Source organism: Pygocentrus nattereri, chromosome 23 (genome assembly GCF_015220715.1).
Source record: "Pygocentrus nattereri isolate fPygNat1 chromosome 23, fPygNat1.pri, whole genome shotgun sequence".
Lineage (NCBI taxonomy): Eukaryota > Metazoa > Chordata > Actinopteri > Characiformes > Serrasalmidae > Pygocentrus > Pygocentrus nattereri.
Window position 1 is genome coordinate 5,329,845 of NC_051233.1, and position 20,530 is coordinate 5,350,374.

Sequence of the window (20,530 nt, forward strand, 5' to 3'; positions counted from 1 at the left end):
GGTTTGCCATCAACTTTGTTGGCAGCTTTGTTAGAAGTCATTAAGACTGATATGAAAATTTTGTGGTCAGTGCAGTTTTTACAGCGCTAAAAATTTCAACACCCTGTAAGATCAGCCAGTAAAACTCTGCATTTATTTCAACATATTTCAAGAATTCAGCATAATTCAGATGTTGAGATGTAAAGTAATTCAGAGTGGTTTAATGTGTACGACAGCATTTTAGGGCCACGGCTAATAAAAATAACAGTAGACTAAGAGAATAAAGACTAATTAAGTAAGAGATTAATTGTGAGAGTAAAGTCGGGAGTATTTTGAGAGTAAAGGATGTTTGGAGGATATTCTAAAAATACTCCCGACTTTACTCTCAAAATACTCCCGACTTTACTCTCAAAATACTCCCGACTTTAAAGTCGGCTAACTGTAGGAGGCTGCTGTAAGTCATTCAGAGTGGTTTAATGTGTATGACGGTGTTTTAGGGCCACTGTTAATAAAAAATAAGACTGAGTATAAAGTTGGAGTATTTTGAGTATAAAGTTGGAGTATTTTGAGTATAAAGTTGGAGTATTTTGAGTATAAAGTCAGAGTATTTTGAGAAAGTCTGAATATTTGGAGGATAAAGTGGGCTAACAGTAGGGGGCTGCCATAACGTGTTGGGGTCTCGGTTGCTGCCCTGGCGCCGGAGCTCCACTCACTCCCGTCTCTCTGTGGATCATTTTGATGATCATTCTCATTATCTGTGAAACTTCATGCCCTTTTTGAATGGGGGGAGATGAAGCCCCCGATAGCCGTGTAGACGACCCTGCCTGCGATTCTCCTTCAACAACACAGACAGGCGGTTTCCTCCGAGTCCGTCTGGCTCTTTATTCCAGATAAACAGTTTCCTGCTCCGCCGTTTCTTACACTAATAACAGGCTGGTGCTGATGTGCAGGAGAGACAGGGAGACTCAGTGTTTCTTTATGGGTGGAATTAATATGAAGGTATAGCTCCACCAACTCGACGCCCCTCATTTTATTGCAACCTTTCCTGGTATTAATGCCACTTTAATCTCGTAATTCTGCGACTTTATTCTCAAAATGCTATGATTTTTTTTTTTTTTTTTTTTCTCTCAAAATACTACGACTTTATTCTCAAAGTCTGCTATTTTTAATTTTATTAACACTGGGCCTGAAATGCCATCGTAAATGTAAAATGGGTCATTGCAGAAAAAACTTTGATGGTAAAACAGTATAAAAATTTTTACTTCGGGACTATTTTAGACTGGTTGGCCTTACAGTTCTCTGCATGCACAAAATGTAAAAATACATTTTAGCCCCCCTAAAAAAGGCTTAAAACAATGTCTCTGGCATCAGGCAGTGCGTTCATGACCTCGTCATGTAAAAACTCTCTGTAAGGGAGCTTTTAGAGACATGAAGTTCTTCAGCCGTCTGGTTCCCATCACCACCACTGTGAACACTGACTCAGTTTCTCTGGAACCGAGCAGTTCATGCCAAACCACTTCTCAAACCTTTCAGTATAATTCGCTGTTTTGAATAATGCAAATGTTACTTTTGTTTATTCTGTACTTCTGAAGAGTTTTAGATTTGGTCTCCTCACCACAATCGCAGCACAGCCACAGATCGTAATCTGCCGGTCCAGATCACGTTACAGTACTGTGAACCAATCAGAACGAAGATGCGGTCTGTAACGTCTTGCTGAGATTTAATGCTCATTCTCGTTCTCCTTGGTTTTCGTCAGATGCTTCAGCAATAGATTGTCTTTTTATTACTTTATTAGAATTCTACCGTTTCATTAAACGCACTACAGTAATGTTAACTTGCCTGTTCAAACAGTGAAACATGCTGTTATTTACACACCTTTTAATGATGACCAAGATTCATGCGGTTGAAAGTTTGCGGTCAAGTTGGTTTCATTTTTTCATTCATAGTTTTTTTTTTTTCTGAAATGGCTTTTGATTATAGGGTTTAAAAGGTCATTGTGTAAATTAGCAACGTTTGCAGCCAAGGCAATGAGCTAGAATGCACTTGGGGTCAAAGCTCCAACGGTTTGCAGTGCTGCCATGGGCCGCCAAATATCTTCCTCCTGTTGATAAGATTGTAGGTTCGACTGTTATTGCAGAAGTATGATGTGCTTATCAGCAATATGAAGTTTGTTTTTAAGTGTCTGAAGCATAAACGTCAGGGCCTCATGAGACTTTGGGCTTGTGGTGCTTGGACCCCCGTGATTGCTGCTGGCGGGCTGTACTTTTGTATAAAGGTGTGTGTGTTTTTTTTTTTTTTTTTTTTTTTTTTTTTTTTTTTTTTTTTTAATTGTATCTGCTGTAAGATATACAGGGACAAATGTTGATTGGCAGTGTTCAGTTAAACTCACGATTATCATACAAGCAACAGTAGAACCGAATCTTTTTTGCATTTTATCGCTTTAAATCAGAAGACGGCAACATCTTTCTGATTGTAATTGTATATGTCTGTATTATTTTAGTGGCGTCTTTCAGTGAAACTCAGATTGGCCTTTACTCGCGTTAACTGAGCATATCGTTGTTGTCGGAAGAAAACCTCGGATCTCCAAAATGGAAACTTTACAGGAGAAGAAAAAAACCTACTTGACTTTTAATGCGAGTCAAGGGAACCAGACGTTTTTCCACATCGTTTTGGGTCGTTTCTTTGAGTCCATTCATACTGAAATTCGCACACCATGTAAAGAGCAACAGGTATTTTCAAATTGGGTCAAAAACTAAAAAAACGGCAGAAATGGACATGCAAGGTTTTCTTCCGACAGCAGTGAGCAGTGTTTTGTTAATAGACCACCACAGTATGCATAGAAAGGATTTATGTTCACATAGAAAAATAAAGAACGCTTTATTTATTTATTTATTTATTTATTTATGCTAAAAGCACAAACCTGTCGTCATGATGCGATTCCGCCCTCCAGATTCAATAAAAGCTGATGGTTGACGTTAGCCAGTTAGCCAAGTTTAGCTAAGATCGTTGGTATTGCAGTTCATTGTGACGGGCAGGAAGTTTTATGTTAAATCAATTAACTGCGCTGCCCTGTTTAGTAGTGTGGATATCGGTTGTCTGTTCTTGCTCGCAATTATCTTTCATGTGTTGAGGGTCGAATTTGACTATCAGTGTGTTTAGTCATGGCACATCAGCTAATAGGCCTTTTGTGAAGCCTGCCATTATCAGTTATCCTCCTCTTGCAGCTTAGCAGCTGTTGCTATCGGCCGTAACGGATCGCCGTTGTGCCAGAGGATGAACGCGAGCTCAGAGGATTAAGATTAAGCTTGAGGAACTTAGAAAAGTACCATCAGATACCCTGCGATACTGTAGTCCGTGGTGCTGGCTCCATATCTCTCCAAACCCAGGGCAGTTCATCAATTCTGATGGAACAATTAGGTTATTCAGGCCTGCACAGTTCACTGGCTGATTGACTGGGTCATTATAGTCACCGTGTTGTAAATGACCGTTAAGTTTGGCTTGTTAAAGGGGAAATCCACCACATTTTTCAAGTTTCCCTGTAATTCAATCAGCACTGAAAGTGTCGGGTAATGCTGCGTTCTAGAGAAGGTCCGTATTGTTCACAGTGGTGGTGATGGGAACCAGACGTCTGATGTTTCTCCAAAAAGCTCGCTCATGGAAAGATGCTACAGTGTTTTCATACATGCTGTCTGGTGTGTTGGGTATTGTGTGGTTTTTTTTTTTTTTTTTTTTTTTTTTTTTTTTTTGTGTGATTGTTTTTGGTGAAAAAAAAAAAAAAACCTTGAATCTCCATTTTTGTCATTTTTTTTTTGTTTTTGTTATGATTTTAAAAATACGTTTTGCCCTTTACTTTCTGCCAGAATTTCATGACGAATGGACTAAAAGGAATGGTCCAAAATTACTTGGACAAAACTCTGGTTCCATTGACTTACATTAAAAGTAAAGTAGGTTTTTTCCTTCTCCTGTAAAGTCACCCTTTTGGAGATACGAGGTTTTCTTCCGACAGCAGCGACGTGTTGTTTTAATCTTTTCAGGGTGGAGAGGTATGTGCAGAATGTTGTGAGGCAAAATACACCCCAGAGAAAATGTTTTATTTTTACCATCAACATTACATATAAAAACTCCTGTGGGTTCACTGTTGGTTTTGGATAGCAGGTAAAATGGCTTTATTTGTGCTGCAGACATTTTGACGTCTGGTTCCTTTCACCGCTATCCAGTTTTTCTACAGTGACCCATTTCACATCATAACCCCCAGCAGAATTCCCATTCCACCCCCATTCCCATTCCAACTTGGGAACGTCCTAAAAGCGGCCCAGTTCTATAACTAAAGAATAACTGTCAGGTTTGTGTTGTTACAGGTAGTTATTGAATAATAAGCCAGATTATGTAGGAGTTTAGTGCCGGTGCCCTCCGTGGCCTTTCGTTTTTAACCTCTTATTCTCCAGGGTATATTTTGGTTTGTCCATCTGAATTTACACCAAATCCTAAGGGAAATTATTCAGTAACTGAATGAAATAAATGTACATTTTTATTTAATTAACTTTTTTTTTTTTTTTGGTGAAAGCACCGCTCAAGTGAACAGAAAATGTTTTATGATCAACACAAATCACTATATGCTTACAATTTACTGCTGAAAGCCACAAATCTTAGATGCTTAGTGTGAATATTTATATAAAAATATAAATAAAATAATACGCACACACACTAAGCATCTAAGATGCTTAGTATATATATATATATATAAATGCTTATAGATGCTTTTTTATTTATTTATATATATATATGTGTGTGTGTGTGTGTGTGTGTGTGTGTGTTTCCAGAGCAGATCACTGAAGAGACGCCGTCTGTTTATAGTTTAGAGCCCAGATTTGGGGAAAAACGGGTCGACTTTCAGTAGAAAAACAAACAGAGTTCAGCTTCTTTTATTATAAGGGTTTAAAATGACGTCACCGTCTATTAGACTGGAGAGAAGAGCTACAGCCTCCTCAATGTAGCTTATGAAATATGAACGTTATGAGGAACATGACGAAGAGCGTTGTTGAAACCACCGGTGGTCTCAAGGAGATGAAGAGGTTAACTACTCTTTTAGTTTCTTTTTGACAAGCAAGTTTGTGGTATTTTTAACAGCGCACTTGTTTTAACCTGCACCCAGTAATTTCCCCGGATCTGCCTCGATCTCTTATTTCACATACTTCAGTTTGGTGAATTTACGCAAAGATGCGGAAGATGGAAGGAATTTCGTGATGGAGTGAAGTGCTGCTGTAGGTTGCAGTTTTGCTTTGGCAGCGCATCTATAAGGAGGCTGTTGACGTCTATAGCCAACATGCTGCGACGTGCTTATGTGGGTGTCTTGCTGACCTCAAACAGAAGATTGTCAAACATTTTGGCAGATCATCTTTTTCTACTTTGCTGAATTCCTTATGTTCCTCAGCAGGGTTTTTAGGTTGTGCAGCCCCTCTTGTTTGATCGCATGCAATGATTTTAGACCTAGAATGAAGCTTCGGGTAGAATTGCCCAGAAGGAATTGGCCGATGTTCCCTCCTGATACCGATACGCGGTCAGTTGGTTCGTTTTCGGCTTGGCGATTTTAGGGCATAGATATGATGAGCTAAATGAGTGGAATGGCATTTGAGTGCTTTTCCTGTTCCTCTAAACATCTGAAGTGTGTGCACATCTGTTAGAAAAATCTAACAAAAACCATAAACATGATAATGATGATCAAATATAAGCTCTACACCCAAGGATATTCTGTCCTGTTTATTTGTATGTGGACTTTTTAATCAAATGATTTAACACTGGATGTAAACCCACCACATTTATAGAAGCAGTAATAAATTAACCATTTTTTATACTATAATTTTTTTTAAATTTAAAGTAAAAAGTTGAAAGGTTGAGATTTAAGACACGCACATTATATATACGTACGTACGTATCTCGCTGCTGTCAGAACAAAACCTCATATCTCCAAAATGGTAACTTTACAGGAGAAGGAAAAACGTACTTTAATTTTAATGGAAGTCAATGGAACCAGAGTTTTTTCCAAGTCATTTTAGGCTGTTTCTTGTGGTCCATTCATCATTAAATTTACACACAGTGTGAACGGTAACAGGTATTTTCAAATTATATCTAAAACTGAAAAATGACTGTGTGTGGGGTGTGTGTGTGTGTGTGTGTGTGTGTGTGTGCGGGGTGTGTGTGTGTGTGTGGCTGTACTTCTGTAATCCATTTGTAACACTGACTAAATCATCAATAGATGGCATTGCATGTGTTATTCATGTGTAACTGCAGTTATTGGAGACACTTCATATAAAGTAGGAACACATTTTCAAATTATGTTAAAATCTGGAAAACGACAAAAATGAAGATGCAAGGTTTTGTCCCGGCGGCAGCCAAACATGGATATCATAATCCTTCATTTCTCCCACAACGGGGAAAATTCTCAGTGTTACAGCAGCAAAGGGAGAGCAAGACACTCAAAAAAAAAAAAGAAAAACGAGAATTAACGAGCAAATAATTAACCTTCTTTAAATAAATAAAAGGTAAGATATTTACACTGTAAAATTCACATGGACTTTTGCACGAGTTACTGGTTTATATCACACACAGTCCAGGGTATATTTTGATTTGTCCATATGAGTTTACATGAAAAAAAAAACCATAAAGGCAAATTATTCAGTAACTATTCAATAAATGTCAATTTTATTTTTTTTATTAATTTATTTGTAGAAGGTCCTCTCAGATGAACAGAACGTGTGTTTTATGATCTCCACATCACTATATCCTTACGATTTACTGCTGAAAGCCAAAAATCTCCGACGCTCTTTGTGTTATTTTTCTAAAGTGATGTTTCCAGAGCAGATCACTGAAGAGACGCCGTCTGTTTATAGTTTAGAGCCCAGATTTGGGGAAAAACGGGTCGACTTTCAGTAGAAAAACAAAGTTCAGCTTCTTTTATTATAAGGGTTTAAAATGACGTCACCGTCTATTAGACTGGAGAGAAGAGCTACAGCCTCACACGACGGCCAGCTTCTGAATGGAGCTTATGGAACATGAACGTTATGAAGAACATGACCAAGTGCGGTTTGGAGCCACCGGTGGTCCCACGGAGTTTGGGTTAATGAATGTGAGTAATAGTCTCTCAAAGCAAAAGACTTGTAGTCGTTTTAGTCCTAGTCAGTTAAAATAAGTAAAAAGGGACTGAAAACACATTTCGTTTATTTAAAATTTCCAGCCGTACGTGCTTCATTGAAAAGCTTAGGAAAGACGGTGCAGGAATAGGGGCTGGAATATCTGTGTGTGTGTGTGTTAGAATCCCGGAACGTTTGCACACGCTCTCCTCACCCTGCTGTTGATGGTGTTCAGATGGCCATGATGCAGAATCTATTTGTGCCCAGAAATGAAAGGGAGTGGTGAAACTGAAACCTATGAATAGTTCCTTGCAGGAAAGTTGTTTTCTTTTCTTTATTTATTTATTTATTTGCGTATTTTTGTTTGTTCTTCTGTTAAAGGCTCTGAATATGTTTCTATATTCAGACGTTAAAGTCGTCTCATAACAAAAGCGAAACGTTTCTCATTGCTTGTAGCGCAGGGAATGTTTCTGAGCACGTTGTTGGTTCGCTGGTTTGCGTAAAAGGAGGTCAATGGAGAGGAAAAAAGCTGAAAATGCCTGTTTCTCTTTACATTGTGTCAATTTCATGACGAATGGACTGAAAGAAACCGCCCAAAACGACTTGGAAAACCTCTGGTTCCATTGACTTGCATTAGAAGTAAAGGGCGAATTTTTATTTATTTATTTTTCCCCAATCTCCTGTAAAGTTGCCGTTTTGGAGATACGAGATTTTGTTCCGACAACAGAGAATAACTTATTTAATAAGAACAAAACAAAAACATAGAGATTCGGGGTCTCAAGCAGGTTTATTACAGTGTTCATTTTTATTATTAGTTTTTCATTTTAAGTGTGCATTAATGGTCATTTTATTATTTAAAAATATTTTTAGTTTCTATTTTTAATGATATGAATTGAAAGAACTCATAAAATAAACTTACTAAAATAATTACAGTATGTAGACTACAGCATGTACTGTGAAATGAAAACGTCCCGAATTACTCAGAATAAATTATTTACGTATAAAAGTTCTTATTTCATTTAAGTTACCATTTTGGAGATACTGGGTTTTGTTCCAACAGCGATATTGTTTTAATCTTTTCTGGGCGCAGAGGTTCATAAAGAACATTGTGAGGCAAAATACACCCCAGAGAAAATGTGAGGTTAACCTCTTTTTCTCCAGGGCGTATTTTTGGGTTTTCCATCTGAATTTTCGTGACCAAATCAAGGCGAATTATTCAGTAGCTGCATAAAAAATTATTTTTATTTATTTATTTTTAGTAAAAGTTCCCTTCAAATTAACAGAACTTGTGTTTTATGATCTCCACATCACTATACGCTCACAATTTACTGCTGAAAGCCAAAAATCTCCGACGCTCTTTGTGTTATTTTCTAAAAGTGATGTTTCCAGAGCAGATCACTGAAGAGACGCCGTCTGTTTATAGTTTAGAGCCCAGATTTGGGGAAAAACGGGTCGACTTTCAGTAGAAAAACAAAGCTCAGCTTCTTTTATTATAAGGGTTTAAAATGACATCACCGTCTATTAGACTGGAGAGAAGAGCTACAGCCTCACACGACGCCCAGCTTCTGAATGGAGCTTATGGAACATGAACGTTATGAAGAACATGACCGAGTGCGTTTTGGAGCCACCGGTGGTCCCACAGAGTTCGAGGCTACAGTCGCCTCATTACGAAAGCTGAATGTTTCTCATTGCATGTAGTGCGGTGAGTTTTTCTGAGCATGTTGTTGGTTTGCTGCTTTGTGTAAAGGGAGGTAAGTACAGAAAAACTTTATTTTATTATTTATTTATTTTTTTCCCCTTTTCAGGGTTGTTTTTATGTAGGTCTGCTGGATGTAGACGTCACGTGGCCAGCTGTAATTTAGTTTGGTATTTTTATGTGCATGTGTGCACAGAGCTTTTGGTTTAATGACTCCATAAACGACAATGGAACAGATTTGCTTGCTCTATCTTGAGCAATTTTGATTTGCATCAAAAAAAAAAAAAGAGAAAGGGAGGAAAAAAAATTTAATCTTGTGCATACCAGGGCTTAGCGGCAGGCAGGGATGCTGCCCTGAATTTCTAATTTTAGGCCGCTCTTTCAGGATTTATTTTCATATAATTCAAGTCTGCTTTTCAATAGCTCCCAGTTATTAAATTTTAATTCAGGGAACATTAGCATATAAATTGAAAAGGCTTTATTGCGTTGCCCACTCATTTGGATGGAATTTTAAGGCCTGACATTTCTGGTTTTTTCAGCCATCTCAGTTAATGGAAAAAAGGAGAGTGTAGGGGGGAAAAATTCCCCCCCTCCAATATGTTTTTACGTTATTGCTTTTTCAAATTGTCGGTTGTAGACGGCGCTGCAGTAATTGAATGCAGGCCAGCGAAGTATTTCTGGTGCAAGAAAACTGGAGCAGCTCGACTTATCATTTCCAGTCCTCCGCTGGAAAGGGAAAAAAATCTGATGGATCTTTTCACCATGACAGTGTTGCAATTAGCTATTCCTGCTCAGGCTGTAGTTGGTATGGAGTTTGTTGCCAACTGGGTGCTGTGCTGCTCTCCTAAAGAAGCTTACACAGTGTGTTAACTGGACTGACGTCCAGGCTTGGCCACTGTTCATCAGAGCGGCTGCAGCTAAGGCCAGCGCCCAGAATTTGTCAGCAGGTTTTCTTCCATGCAGTAGACGGATATGAACGTTTTGCACTGGCCGGTTGATCTTCTAGCCGAGTTGTGGCCGCAGTAATGGAAACGGGTTTCTGGTGTATATGCACTGTTTACAGTTAAGAAAATGCTTGAGTACCAGGAAAAACGACCACGGTGCAATAATTGTGGTGGTCTGCCCTGCCAGGCTGGCCCTAACGCAGAGATACGGATACAGTTAAGACGTTCTTTATAACAGGTGGCCACGTTTTATGCTGTGCCCTCCAGTTAAATTATGCATTGACATGCGCAGTCATTTGGCCGTGTGTCTGTATAACAAGTCTCTGTGGCGGCTGTGAAGGTGTGAAGGAAAAATATGGACCGAAGAAATTCTTTTTATGTTTATTTGAATTATGTATGACTTTATTCTAATGTATGATGTGATAAAACTCACTGCTGAGGTCAGTTGTTTAAAAATGTGCTTAGATGTCTAAAATTCACACTGTGTGTGTGTGTGTGTGTGTGTGTGTGTGTGTGTGTGTGTGTCAGTCGCACACGCTATACGCATGTATACACACGTATGTGTATAATGCAAAAGTGGTATTTCTTGTTTAAATCCCAGCACTTAGATTGTAAATCATAAGGTGGAACAATAGAAAGCTCTTAATATAATCCTCAGTAATGGTTTGGAACAAAACCCTTCACGTCACTGAAGTTAGAAGAAGGCCCTGCATCCCAGACTTTCCGTTGTCCATTTTTATGCAGTTTAAAAAAAAGGCTGCTGCCCTTTCCGCTGTCGATTTCATGATGAATGGCCCAAATGTGCTTCCAGAATCACTTAGAATAAGTCATTTCACAGTTATTCACTTATTTCATACAGTAATATTAGTGAACTTGAGCCAGTGGAACAACATCCATCACGCTTAGTAGCATTGCGGTCACCACAACGCCACTTTGGCCGTCACGGTGGCTTAATGTTAATGAAATGTGTGAAAATCTGATTTCTCTGATCAGTTCAAGGCGCTTAAAGAGGAAAATCGATGCAATAAAATCTCCGAGGCAAGTGGCCACTTGGGCTCCACCGTTTATAGTGGGCAGAATGTAAAGTGTTGATGTGGTCAGGGGCTCGGCCAGTAGGCAACGAGGCAAAGTCGACTCCACAAAGTAGTGAGTGTTCTAGTGCCGCTGAAGAGGGGAGAAAAGGCTCCACTGCAAATTTATTCAAATAATTTCGGAAGTGGGTCAAATCACTGAAATATATTCTCCCTCTGAAATTTAGGCTGACGGCTCATTTGGCGACCGAGGTGTCGCCGTTTTCCATCCTTTCAATGAGCGATGCAGTTCCACCAAAGGCAACTGCAGAAGTTTTGATGTGGAATAGCAGCCGGTACAGATCCGCAGCATACAATTTCCTCTGAAGTGCGAGGAGCTGCGTGCTGTCAGCGTTTTCCTGCAGCGTGTGCTCTAAATTCCGCCCCTGTGTCCTAATGCAGTGCTCAAATAGGAAAATGGTGTATTTACCATTTTAAGGCCGACCATTTTGTGTTGATGTCCCGCGCTGTTTTCCCAGCGGTGTGCTTGAAAGCGTGTGTGTTACTCATGGCCGGCTAATACAGAATTCCATGCATTTTCAGTCTCTGAAGAGCAGTTTCAAAATATTTTGTCAGGCGACGTTTTATTTTTTATTTTTTAATTTTTAATTTGTTTTTGAAGGACAGCAGATCATCTCAGGCGTCCTAATTTTCATAATGGGGTGCCAGGCTCCGTAGCCCCGGGTTCTCCAACAGGCAGCTCTGTTCTTTCTTTCGGCTCTGGCTTTCATAAGACTGAAACCAAAACACTCACATAAAACTCATGGCTGGTTGGACGAATGCCAGGTGTTTAGGAAACAGTACAGTTGAAACACAGTGCCCCCACCGCCAGCCCCCAGCCCCCAACTCCCTTTTACACACTTCAAGGATGACCTTGCTTTTGTGCAGGGGGACGTTGTCCGCTCACTCTGGTTATTCCACATTTATCATTTTCTAGAATTTTAAGTGGGATAAAAATAGCACGTCTTTGCCGTCTGTGGCTGGAGAGGCCAAGTCATGCTTAATCTGAGTCTGCTAACATTTTTCATCACTTTAGATGAACTTGCATGGACTCTTGCCTTAAAAGAGTTGTTCCACCAATTTTTTCCCAAATCGTCCACTTAATTCATTGATTTGAGAGGACTTTCAGAGTGGTTTGGTGTGAAACGGTCGTTTGTAGAGACTATACAAACCAGGGTTTGCCATGAGTACCACACAAACATAGCCATTGTATTATACCATCCAAAACCACCAGTGAACCTACACGGCTCATCTCAGTTTTATATGGAATATTGATGGCGGTGAAATAGAAAATGTGTGCTATAGGAACTGTTTTGCCTCAGTGTCCTGAATGTACCTGAACAGGATTCAAGGGCCAAGATCTTCTCAAATCTGTTGTAAAGCATAATGTTTCAGGAGACATGCAGCAAATTCATCACTGTTTTATGTAATAACCTTCTGCGGAGGAGCTCTCGGAGGTGGACGTCTGGTTCCCTTCACCACCACTGACCAATTCCGGCTCCAGGTTTCTCTAGAACCGAGCATTTCACACCAAACCACTCTGAACGACTGTTTTGGTCTTGGAATTTTAGTGAGTGGAATTTCCCTGAACAGTGGCCTGTCTTATTTAGCATTCCATACCTCCATTCAGGTTTTAACGGGGCACTTTGTCTTCTGAGCCCTGCTCGAGAGTTATTGCTGTATTGATTTTATGTTCGTCACATTTGGATTTCAGTCTGCACTTATTTTTATTAAAAAGTCACAAACATGGAAATAATGTAAAGGATGGTTTTCCTTTCTGCAGAACAAGACTGCACATGGGTCATTGACGAATAAGGATTTTCAGTAGGCCAGTTTTAAAATAATAATAAAAACGTAAAACGTTCAAACACTGGGAACATTGTGAACCCATGAATTTGTATTTAAATTTTAGGTTTAATTATTGTAGCATTTTTTTTTCATCTAGATGAAGTGGCAAAAGTCATGTGGTGCGACGATGATTTCTCAAAATTAATTCATTTCCTCAACACATTTTTTACAAGTTCTCAGTAATAATAAAACAAACAAAAAGATTCAAATCAAACTCTCGTGCTTTTAAATTGAAATGTGCTTCGGATTGGAAGTGTAGATTCTGCACTTTTTCCAGAGTGGTATGATAAACAAACTCCACCCAGGAATCCATTCTGTCGGAGCTGTTGTCAAGATGGCGAATGAGCTTTAACCCTTAGAAGCCTAAATTTTTTTTTGTTTGTGGGCTACTCAGATATGCCATTGTTTGACATGTAAATGGTAACAGAAATTTAATATTTTTGTAAATTTGGGTCATTTTTGATAAATTTTGCAGGTCCCAGGTAAATTTTGTATTTATTCAATGAAAGAGATCTTGAAATCAAGTGCAGTTGTAGTCATCTTTTCAGAAATGGTTAGTCTGACTGCCTGTGAGCTGAAAGTGCAATCATTTTGATGATTCGCACTCTTAGTTATTATGAGTAAAAATAAACAATTAGCATAAGGTGCCCATTTTTAAAATTGATTTTCTGTCCTCTTGGATTCATGCCGAGTCATAAAACTGATGCACAGCAAGACGGGCTTTATTTTTAATTATAAATTGAGCTCCATATTTAATATCAGATATTTTTATTACTCAAAATCGATGTAAACTGAAAGCCCTTTGTTTATAATATGAAGGCTTTAAGCAGAGATGTAATAAAGCAGTAGCGAGTGGGGTTTGGGTGATTTTGGAGCTGGATATCTGGCTGATGGATGATCACAGGTGGATGAAATCACTCTGGATGGTGAGGCGGAGTCTGACGACTGATCTGATGTGTGAATCATGTCGCCGTTTTAACCCTTTGGTGGAATAAGAAGGCCAAAAAACAGCAATACCCTTTTTTTTTTTTTCCCCAGCCAAATTAATCACTGATGCTGACGTCACAGCTCGATGACATCACGCTTGCTGGATGTCCTGATATGTGCATCATGTTTGTATCTTAAATTGCTCTGAAGTGCTGAAGGCTAGAAGTGACCCACCATGTTGCCCGCAAATTGCGGTCTCTGGGTCAGAGGGTTAAAGAAGAATCCCATGTAGCTACTGCATCTCTGTTACTCCGAGATACTCAACATTTTCTCTCTTGTAGCTCAGCCTACCAGCTACCTGTGATTTCCATAATCAGTCAATCGAATCATTAAGATGCTGATTGAATTAGAAAATTACGGTCAGTGTTCTGTCAATAACTCGGTTATTAAATAAATGAAAACTACATCAGTCATTCCTCCTTTTGCGCTTAAACAGTATTGGGTTCATTGACTGACTGACACCAGTCATTTCCTTAAGTTATTAAACATGGTTTTTATTATTAATTATAGAACAGTAAATACTAGATATATGCTATAGAAATTGATATCCTTAAGCATCTAATAAATATAGTCGAAGTAAATGCCGTCTAGCCAAGCTGAGTGTTTTATTTGTGACACGGAACATAGATTTTACCAAAATATTCAAAAAATGTGACGTCAGGTTAGAAAGTTGGGCCCAATCCCTTTTCTTATTTTTACGCCTACCCCTTGTTCCAAGTGTCACCTGGGGTGCTGAATGCATGTGAATTTGATCTGAGCGCCACAGTAAGGTCACATGGCCACAAATCGGATAATATCTGATTTAGGAACACGTACGAAAGTGGCTCAGATCAGATTTGCGTCCACACGGCCCTGAAAACATCAGATCTGAATCACTTTAGGACAAAAAATCGGATGTGTCACTTTATCCTGGTAATGTGAACGCAGCGCTAGACTCTGCCCTTTTTGCAGTAGCATATCGTCTCTGAAAAGACCAAGAAAGCCTTGCATCTCCAAAATGGTAAAAGGACGAGGACTTCGATGCACCGTATCTGAAAGGCAGCCAGTGTTTCAAAGGGAGTGAATAAGGAAATAAATAAAGAAAAGAAGAAATAAAGAAATAAATAGAGGTTACAAGGTTTTGATGCAACTTGGACGATATAGACAGGTTTTCCAAATAGATAGCAAAGCACTTTCTGTAAGTCGCTCTGGAGAAGAGCGCATGCCAAACATTGTAACTGTAACTGTAAAGTGCTTTGTATTTGTTTTATGTTGTGTCATTGTGCTGGTTCAGTAGCCCTGGGTGTCGACTTCAGTGCGTGTCTGAATGCCGCCATAGAGAAGGTACAATATACTTGCTGATTCTCGTCATTTGCTCTTGGCACAGTTGCCTTGCTCTTTGAGTGTGCAGCTCGGAGAGCCCGCCTTCATCTTTTTCCAGTGTATTAAATGTTTTATTTATTTATTTATTTTCCGGTCTCCAGTTATTGCGGCCAGCGTGTCGATAGAGACTCTTGTGTTTGCCAGTGATTGCCTTGTGTAGCTGTGGCAGAACAGGCCTGGCTTTTTGCTGGACTAGTGAAATGTAATCATGCAATTTTATTAAAGTAGTTACATTTATATTTTTGTTACATTATATATTGAGAAATGCACTAAAGCTGCATCATAAGGGTGAAACGTCATGTTGGGATTACGTTACCTGTTGGGGTTACGATGTGCCTTGCAGTGTTTTTGGAATGATAATGTCTTGATGCCAAGTCACCCACAAGAACTTGGCTTGGTCATGTTGTCCGGATTAGGGATGCGCTAAAAAAACATCTCTGTTTTCATCCGGAAGAGAAAAATGAAAAGAAGTGATTCAAAACACGGTTCAAACAGTCCGAGCAGCGACCGATCCAACAGTGAAAATGTCGGCCTTGTGCAGCCTCTGCAGTTTCTGTGAGAAACGTGGAGATTCGTAATATCAGTTTATTCCAACATCAAACAAATCGATAAGTAAATAGAGCAAAACAATCAAAGCAGAAAGGAAAGTCTTGAAGATTCATAAACGACAGCGCAAAGAGTAGCTAAAAATAGTGGAAATCATTGCCTTGAATCATCAACCGTTTTCTGTTGAGGGCGGTTGGTTTCGCGACACATGCTATAGCCTATATCATAGGTCACTAATAGCCGGACCGCAGTCCGAGTCCGGACCCAGACAATGTCCTATGCTTTCCTAGACCAATAACTGAAACTGTGGAGTTATTTCGTTTTGATAGGGTGGTCCTGTTTTAATCGGTGTAACTTTTCTAGACTTTAGTGGCCCAGGAGAGACTCTCAGACCAATCACGTGCATTGTACAGGTCACACGTGACGCTACTCAGCCAATCAGATCTGTGCATTACGATAAGCACTGAGACTTGAGTGAGTGACGCCACACAGGAGAGAAACAGCAGTCAGAGAAGAAAGTGAGTCAGAGGGAAGTTATTCCACATGTCGTGCTCTAAAAAGAGAAAACTGACAGTAAATGTTGCTGAAATATCACTAATTGGACTTTATTTGATCTGATATTCAGTCGTTGACTGTATAAGATGTTGATGTTCCTTTTATGCTACTAAAGTAAACAGTATATGGCACTGAGTCATGATGCAAGTTAGATATTATGATGTTCTGGACCTTATTGAATGTTAATTAAAGACCACTGGCTTACATACTTAAGTCATTTTAGTAGGTATATTTTTTTTGAGAACCTTTTAATTGTCATTTTTTTAGCTTTTGGTTTCATTTTATTTGCCCATGTGTCCAGACTTGTGGTTTGGATAATAATTTTCATTTTAGGGCATTATCAGTCAGGGTGGTCACTCTGTAAACTCATTTGCATATTGTAGTGTTCTGCAGTATTAGTATTGAAAAGGCCAGTGATGAGTAACAAGCCATATATAGTACAGCCCTGTGGAGCTCATGCATTTGTTTATCTGGTTTTTAGGTCTCATAGCAAGTCTATCAGTTTTTGCATTGGTCTGTTTGTGTCTGTGTGCAGCCTGTGTAGTCGTGGCTGAACTGAAGCAGAGCGATGAGCAGCAATCAGGAGGTCCCGACCCCCAGCCGGGATCAGGGGGACGGGGCCGCTGTCCCTACGGAGACGACCCCCTCTCAGACGGCCCCCACCACCTCCCCAAAGGCCACTGCCACTTCAGTGAAGGCGGAACCTCGTCCCGCGGCCAGCAGCCCACCCAGCAACGGCAAAGCCACCGAGGCCAACTTGCCAGCCGAAATCTGTGTGGTCATCGGCGGGTCTCGCAACTCCCAAGCACAAGGTGAGGGTCCTCTGAGCAACTAAGCACAGGTGTTTTTGAATCACCGTATTTTTAAACTGTTATACTTCTTCACTGAGGGACTATCGACAGTCAGAAGGGCTACGCAATATGGACGAAAAAATACAATGTTCAAAAAAGTTGATATCACGACGATGAAGTGATGAATCGTTATTAAAATTGTGTCTCTGACCAAAATGAATATAAAATGTAAATAAAATTGTTAAAACATCAATTGATGTGTATGATTATAAAAATATAAACTGAAAGGCTGTTAGGGGGAAAAAAAAAAAAAAAAATATATATATATATATATATATATATATATATATATATATGAATGAGAGCTCCTCATGATGATGCAGGTTTGTTGTAACAGTAGCCACTGCTGCTTTATAGATTTGACTATGCAGTCTGTCCAGACTGAGAGTGAGAAAAGTCACTTGATATGTAAAATGCAGCAAAACAACAGAAGCAGAAAGGAAAGTTTCTGCGAACATGTCGAGCGCCATGTGTAGCCTTAGTGTTTTAAATGAAATCGCAAAAAAGGGTGCCAGAGTACAAATGACTAAAGATAATAATGGAATTCGTTGCCTTGAATAACGCCCCCACTTTGTTGTTGAGCATGTGTGAATTTCACAGCACATGTAATCATTTTAGTAAGTTTATGAGCACTTTTAATATTATTAAAAATGAAAACTAAAACAATCTAAATCCAAAACTAAAAATCAACAAAAAAGTAAAAACAAGACTGAAATTAAACCAAAATGAGAAACTAAGTAATATTAAAAATGAACCTTTTTCAAAACTGTAATAAACCAGCTTGAGACTCTGAATCTCTGTCTGTTTTTGTTTTGTCTGTTGTTTTGTTTTTATTGAATAAGTAATTTGCTGTTCTCCAAAATGGAGAAGGAAAAAACACACTTTACTTTTAATGTAAGTCATTTTGTGGCGTTCCTCTTAGTCCATTCTTCACGAAATTTACACACAATGTAAAGAGCAACAGGCATTTTAGAGAATGCTGTGATATGAGGGTTTCTTCCAATTTCTTATTTTTCCCTGTACAAGCCTTTTGTGAATGACTTCCAGTAGCCACATGTTCAGATAGCAGGCATGTATCGGCTCTTTACAGTGCGGTGTTGCTGTTTTTTTCAGAAGGCTGTTCTGTTTTTCTACACAGGCTCCTACATCTGCGGAATATGTGGAAAGAAGTACAAGTATTACAACTGCTTTCAGACTCACGTCCGCGCCCACAGAGGTACAGTCAGAGTGAACTTCCACATAAAGCACTGTTCCAAGAAGCAGCTCATTTTCTAACGCACCATCCCCTCAGGGGCTGCTTCCCTAAAAAAGCAAAAAAAAACCTACAGTGCTGTTTCGGGATTATTTTCGAGTAAGCTTCGTCAGGTTCGCCTTTACCACCATTGTTTTTGAGGCTACAGAGTCAGTGGTGTTATTGCTGTTGTGTGTATGACTCGGGCAGTTTATAAAGATCAGTCAGAACCACAGCAGAGAAGTTCAAAATAATTGAAAAGAGTGGAAAAATGATTTACACCGATCAGGCGTAACATCATGACCACCTCCTTGTTTCTACGCTCACTGTCCACTTTATCAGCTCCACTTACTGTATAGCTGCACTTTGTAGTTCTACAGTTACAGACTGTAGTCCATCTGTTTCTCTGATACTCTGTTACCCTGTTCTTCAGTGGTCAGGACCCCCATGGACCCTCACAGAGCAGGTACTATGGTGGTGGTGTGTTAGTGTGTGTTGTGCTGGTCTGAGTGGATCAGACACAGCAGTGCTGCTGGAGTTTTTAAACACTGTGTCCACTCACTGTCCACTCTATTAGATGCTCCTACCTGGTCAGTCCATCTTGTAGATGTAAAGTCAGAGACGACAGCTCATCTGCTGCTGCACGGTTTGTGTTGGTCATCCTCTAGTCCTTCATCAGTGGTCACAGGACGCTGTTGGCTGGATAGTTTTGCTTGGTGGACTGTTCTCAGTCCAGCGGCGACACTGAGGTGTTTAAAAACTCCAGCAGCACTGCTGTGTCTGATCTGTTCGTACCAGCACAACACACACTAACACACCACTGCCGTGTCAGAGTTACTGCAGTGCTGAGAATGATCCACCACCCAAATAGTACCTGCTCTGAGGGTCCATGGGGGTCCTGCCCACTGAAGAACAGGGTAACAGAGTATCAGAGAAACAGATGGACTACAGTCTGGAACTGTAGAACTACAAAGTGCAGCTATACAGTAAGTGGAGCTGATAAAGTGGACAGTGAGCGTAGAAACGAGGAGGTGGTCATGATGTTGTGCCCGAGCGGTGAATACCAGTAACATTATGGTCAACTAAGGAAAAGAATTTAAAGTAATAATAGAAAAATGACCAGAGAAAACTTGCTGTAATTAAAATCCCCAACAGCGTCCAGCATGCAGAGCCTGTCTGCCGTTTACAGAAAACAGAACCTCTAGTACAGAATAAAGACTTCAGAAAGAGCAGAAAGGCAGAGATACGACGGACGCAAGTTGCACAGATGAACCAGAAAAGTTCTGAAACTAAGTTTTATGGACAGATGACACAAAGATAAACCCTCCTCAAAGTGTCTTCTCATGACTTGAGCATGCATGTCCGTATCTGGAATCACTTCCCTTTAACTTTTATGTTTGATTTTTTGTTTTACTGTTAATGCAAAACGTCTGGCCAGAAATAACAGATGGCTCTCAGTTCCTTTGCCTCAAATCCTTCCATCTTTATTCAGTACACATCAGTCTCTGTATTAATGAAGGCCACAGTCTGTTGCTGCTTCCTTTTTTTTTTTCTTTTTTTTTTTTTTTTTAATATATCTGATATTTCACGCTCTGAAGTTAAGGCTAATTCCACTTTCTCTGTCCCGCACAGAGACGGAGGGCACGCCGTCCGGAGAGGGGACGCCCCACCTTCTGAACAGTAAGTACTGTTGTTTAGGTTTAATTTAAAGTAGGCCTGGGCAATGGGGCCAAAAATAGGAAAAATTTATTATGTCAATAATTTTGCATCATTTTATGCTTGATTTTTAAGCCTGAATAGCGTTTTGACCCTTGATGAAAATAGCATGCAGATTATATGGTGTAGTAATCTAATACACGGAGATTCACTGGAAATATTCTGCTGTAACTCCCGTTAGGATGAAGCCGTCTAAACCAGAAAAATGCACTACGTACCTTGACGAATGTGTAATCGATTGCATTACCTGCGATGCTGGAAGTGATCTGAGTTTTCTGCCAGGCATGTTTTAACACGCCGCTCTATGTTCCTGAACGTATCGGCAAGCGTTAGAGGCGTTCAACGTCGTGACGACTGTCCGCCACCTACCTCATCGCTCCGACGCAGGGGCATCCCGGCTTGTTCGGAGATCCATATCCCGAGGAGCTCATTGCACATTGTTTCGTTCAGATCGCTGCACCCTAGCGAGAGTTATTACAGAATATTCGGGGCCTCTTTCAAGTGAATCTCCTTGTATAATAAACCTAAATATGAATTTTAAAGACATTGAATTAAAAATCTACGTTTTGGATGATGTTGAATCTTTTCTGGGCCTTCAGTTCTCAACATTCAGCACCT

The 20,530-nt window shown here is 39.8% G+C and overlaps 1 protein-coding gene across 2 annotated transcripts in view; it reads left to right on the plus strand.

The window, feature by feature from the left end:
* znf618 (zinc finger protein 618) overlaps window positions 1–20,530 on the plus strand; it is a 53,925-nt gene that overhangs the window by 8,597 nt on the left and 24,798 nt on the right. For both annotated transcript variants that reach the window (XM_037533709.1, XM_037533710.1), the window contains exons 2-4: window positions 16,650–16,926; window positions 18,104–18,181; window positions 19,829–19,876. In XM_037533709.1, the coding sequence (XP_037389606.1) occupies window positions 16,683–16,926; window positions 18,104–18,181; window positions 19,829–19,876 (370 nt within the window). In that variant the 5' untranslated portion in view covers window positions 16,650–16,682. The remainder of the gene's footprint in view (window positions 1–16,649; window positions 16,927–18,103; window positions 18,182–19,828; window positions 19,877–20,530) is intronic.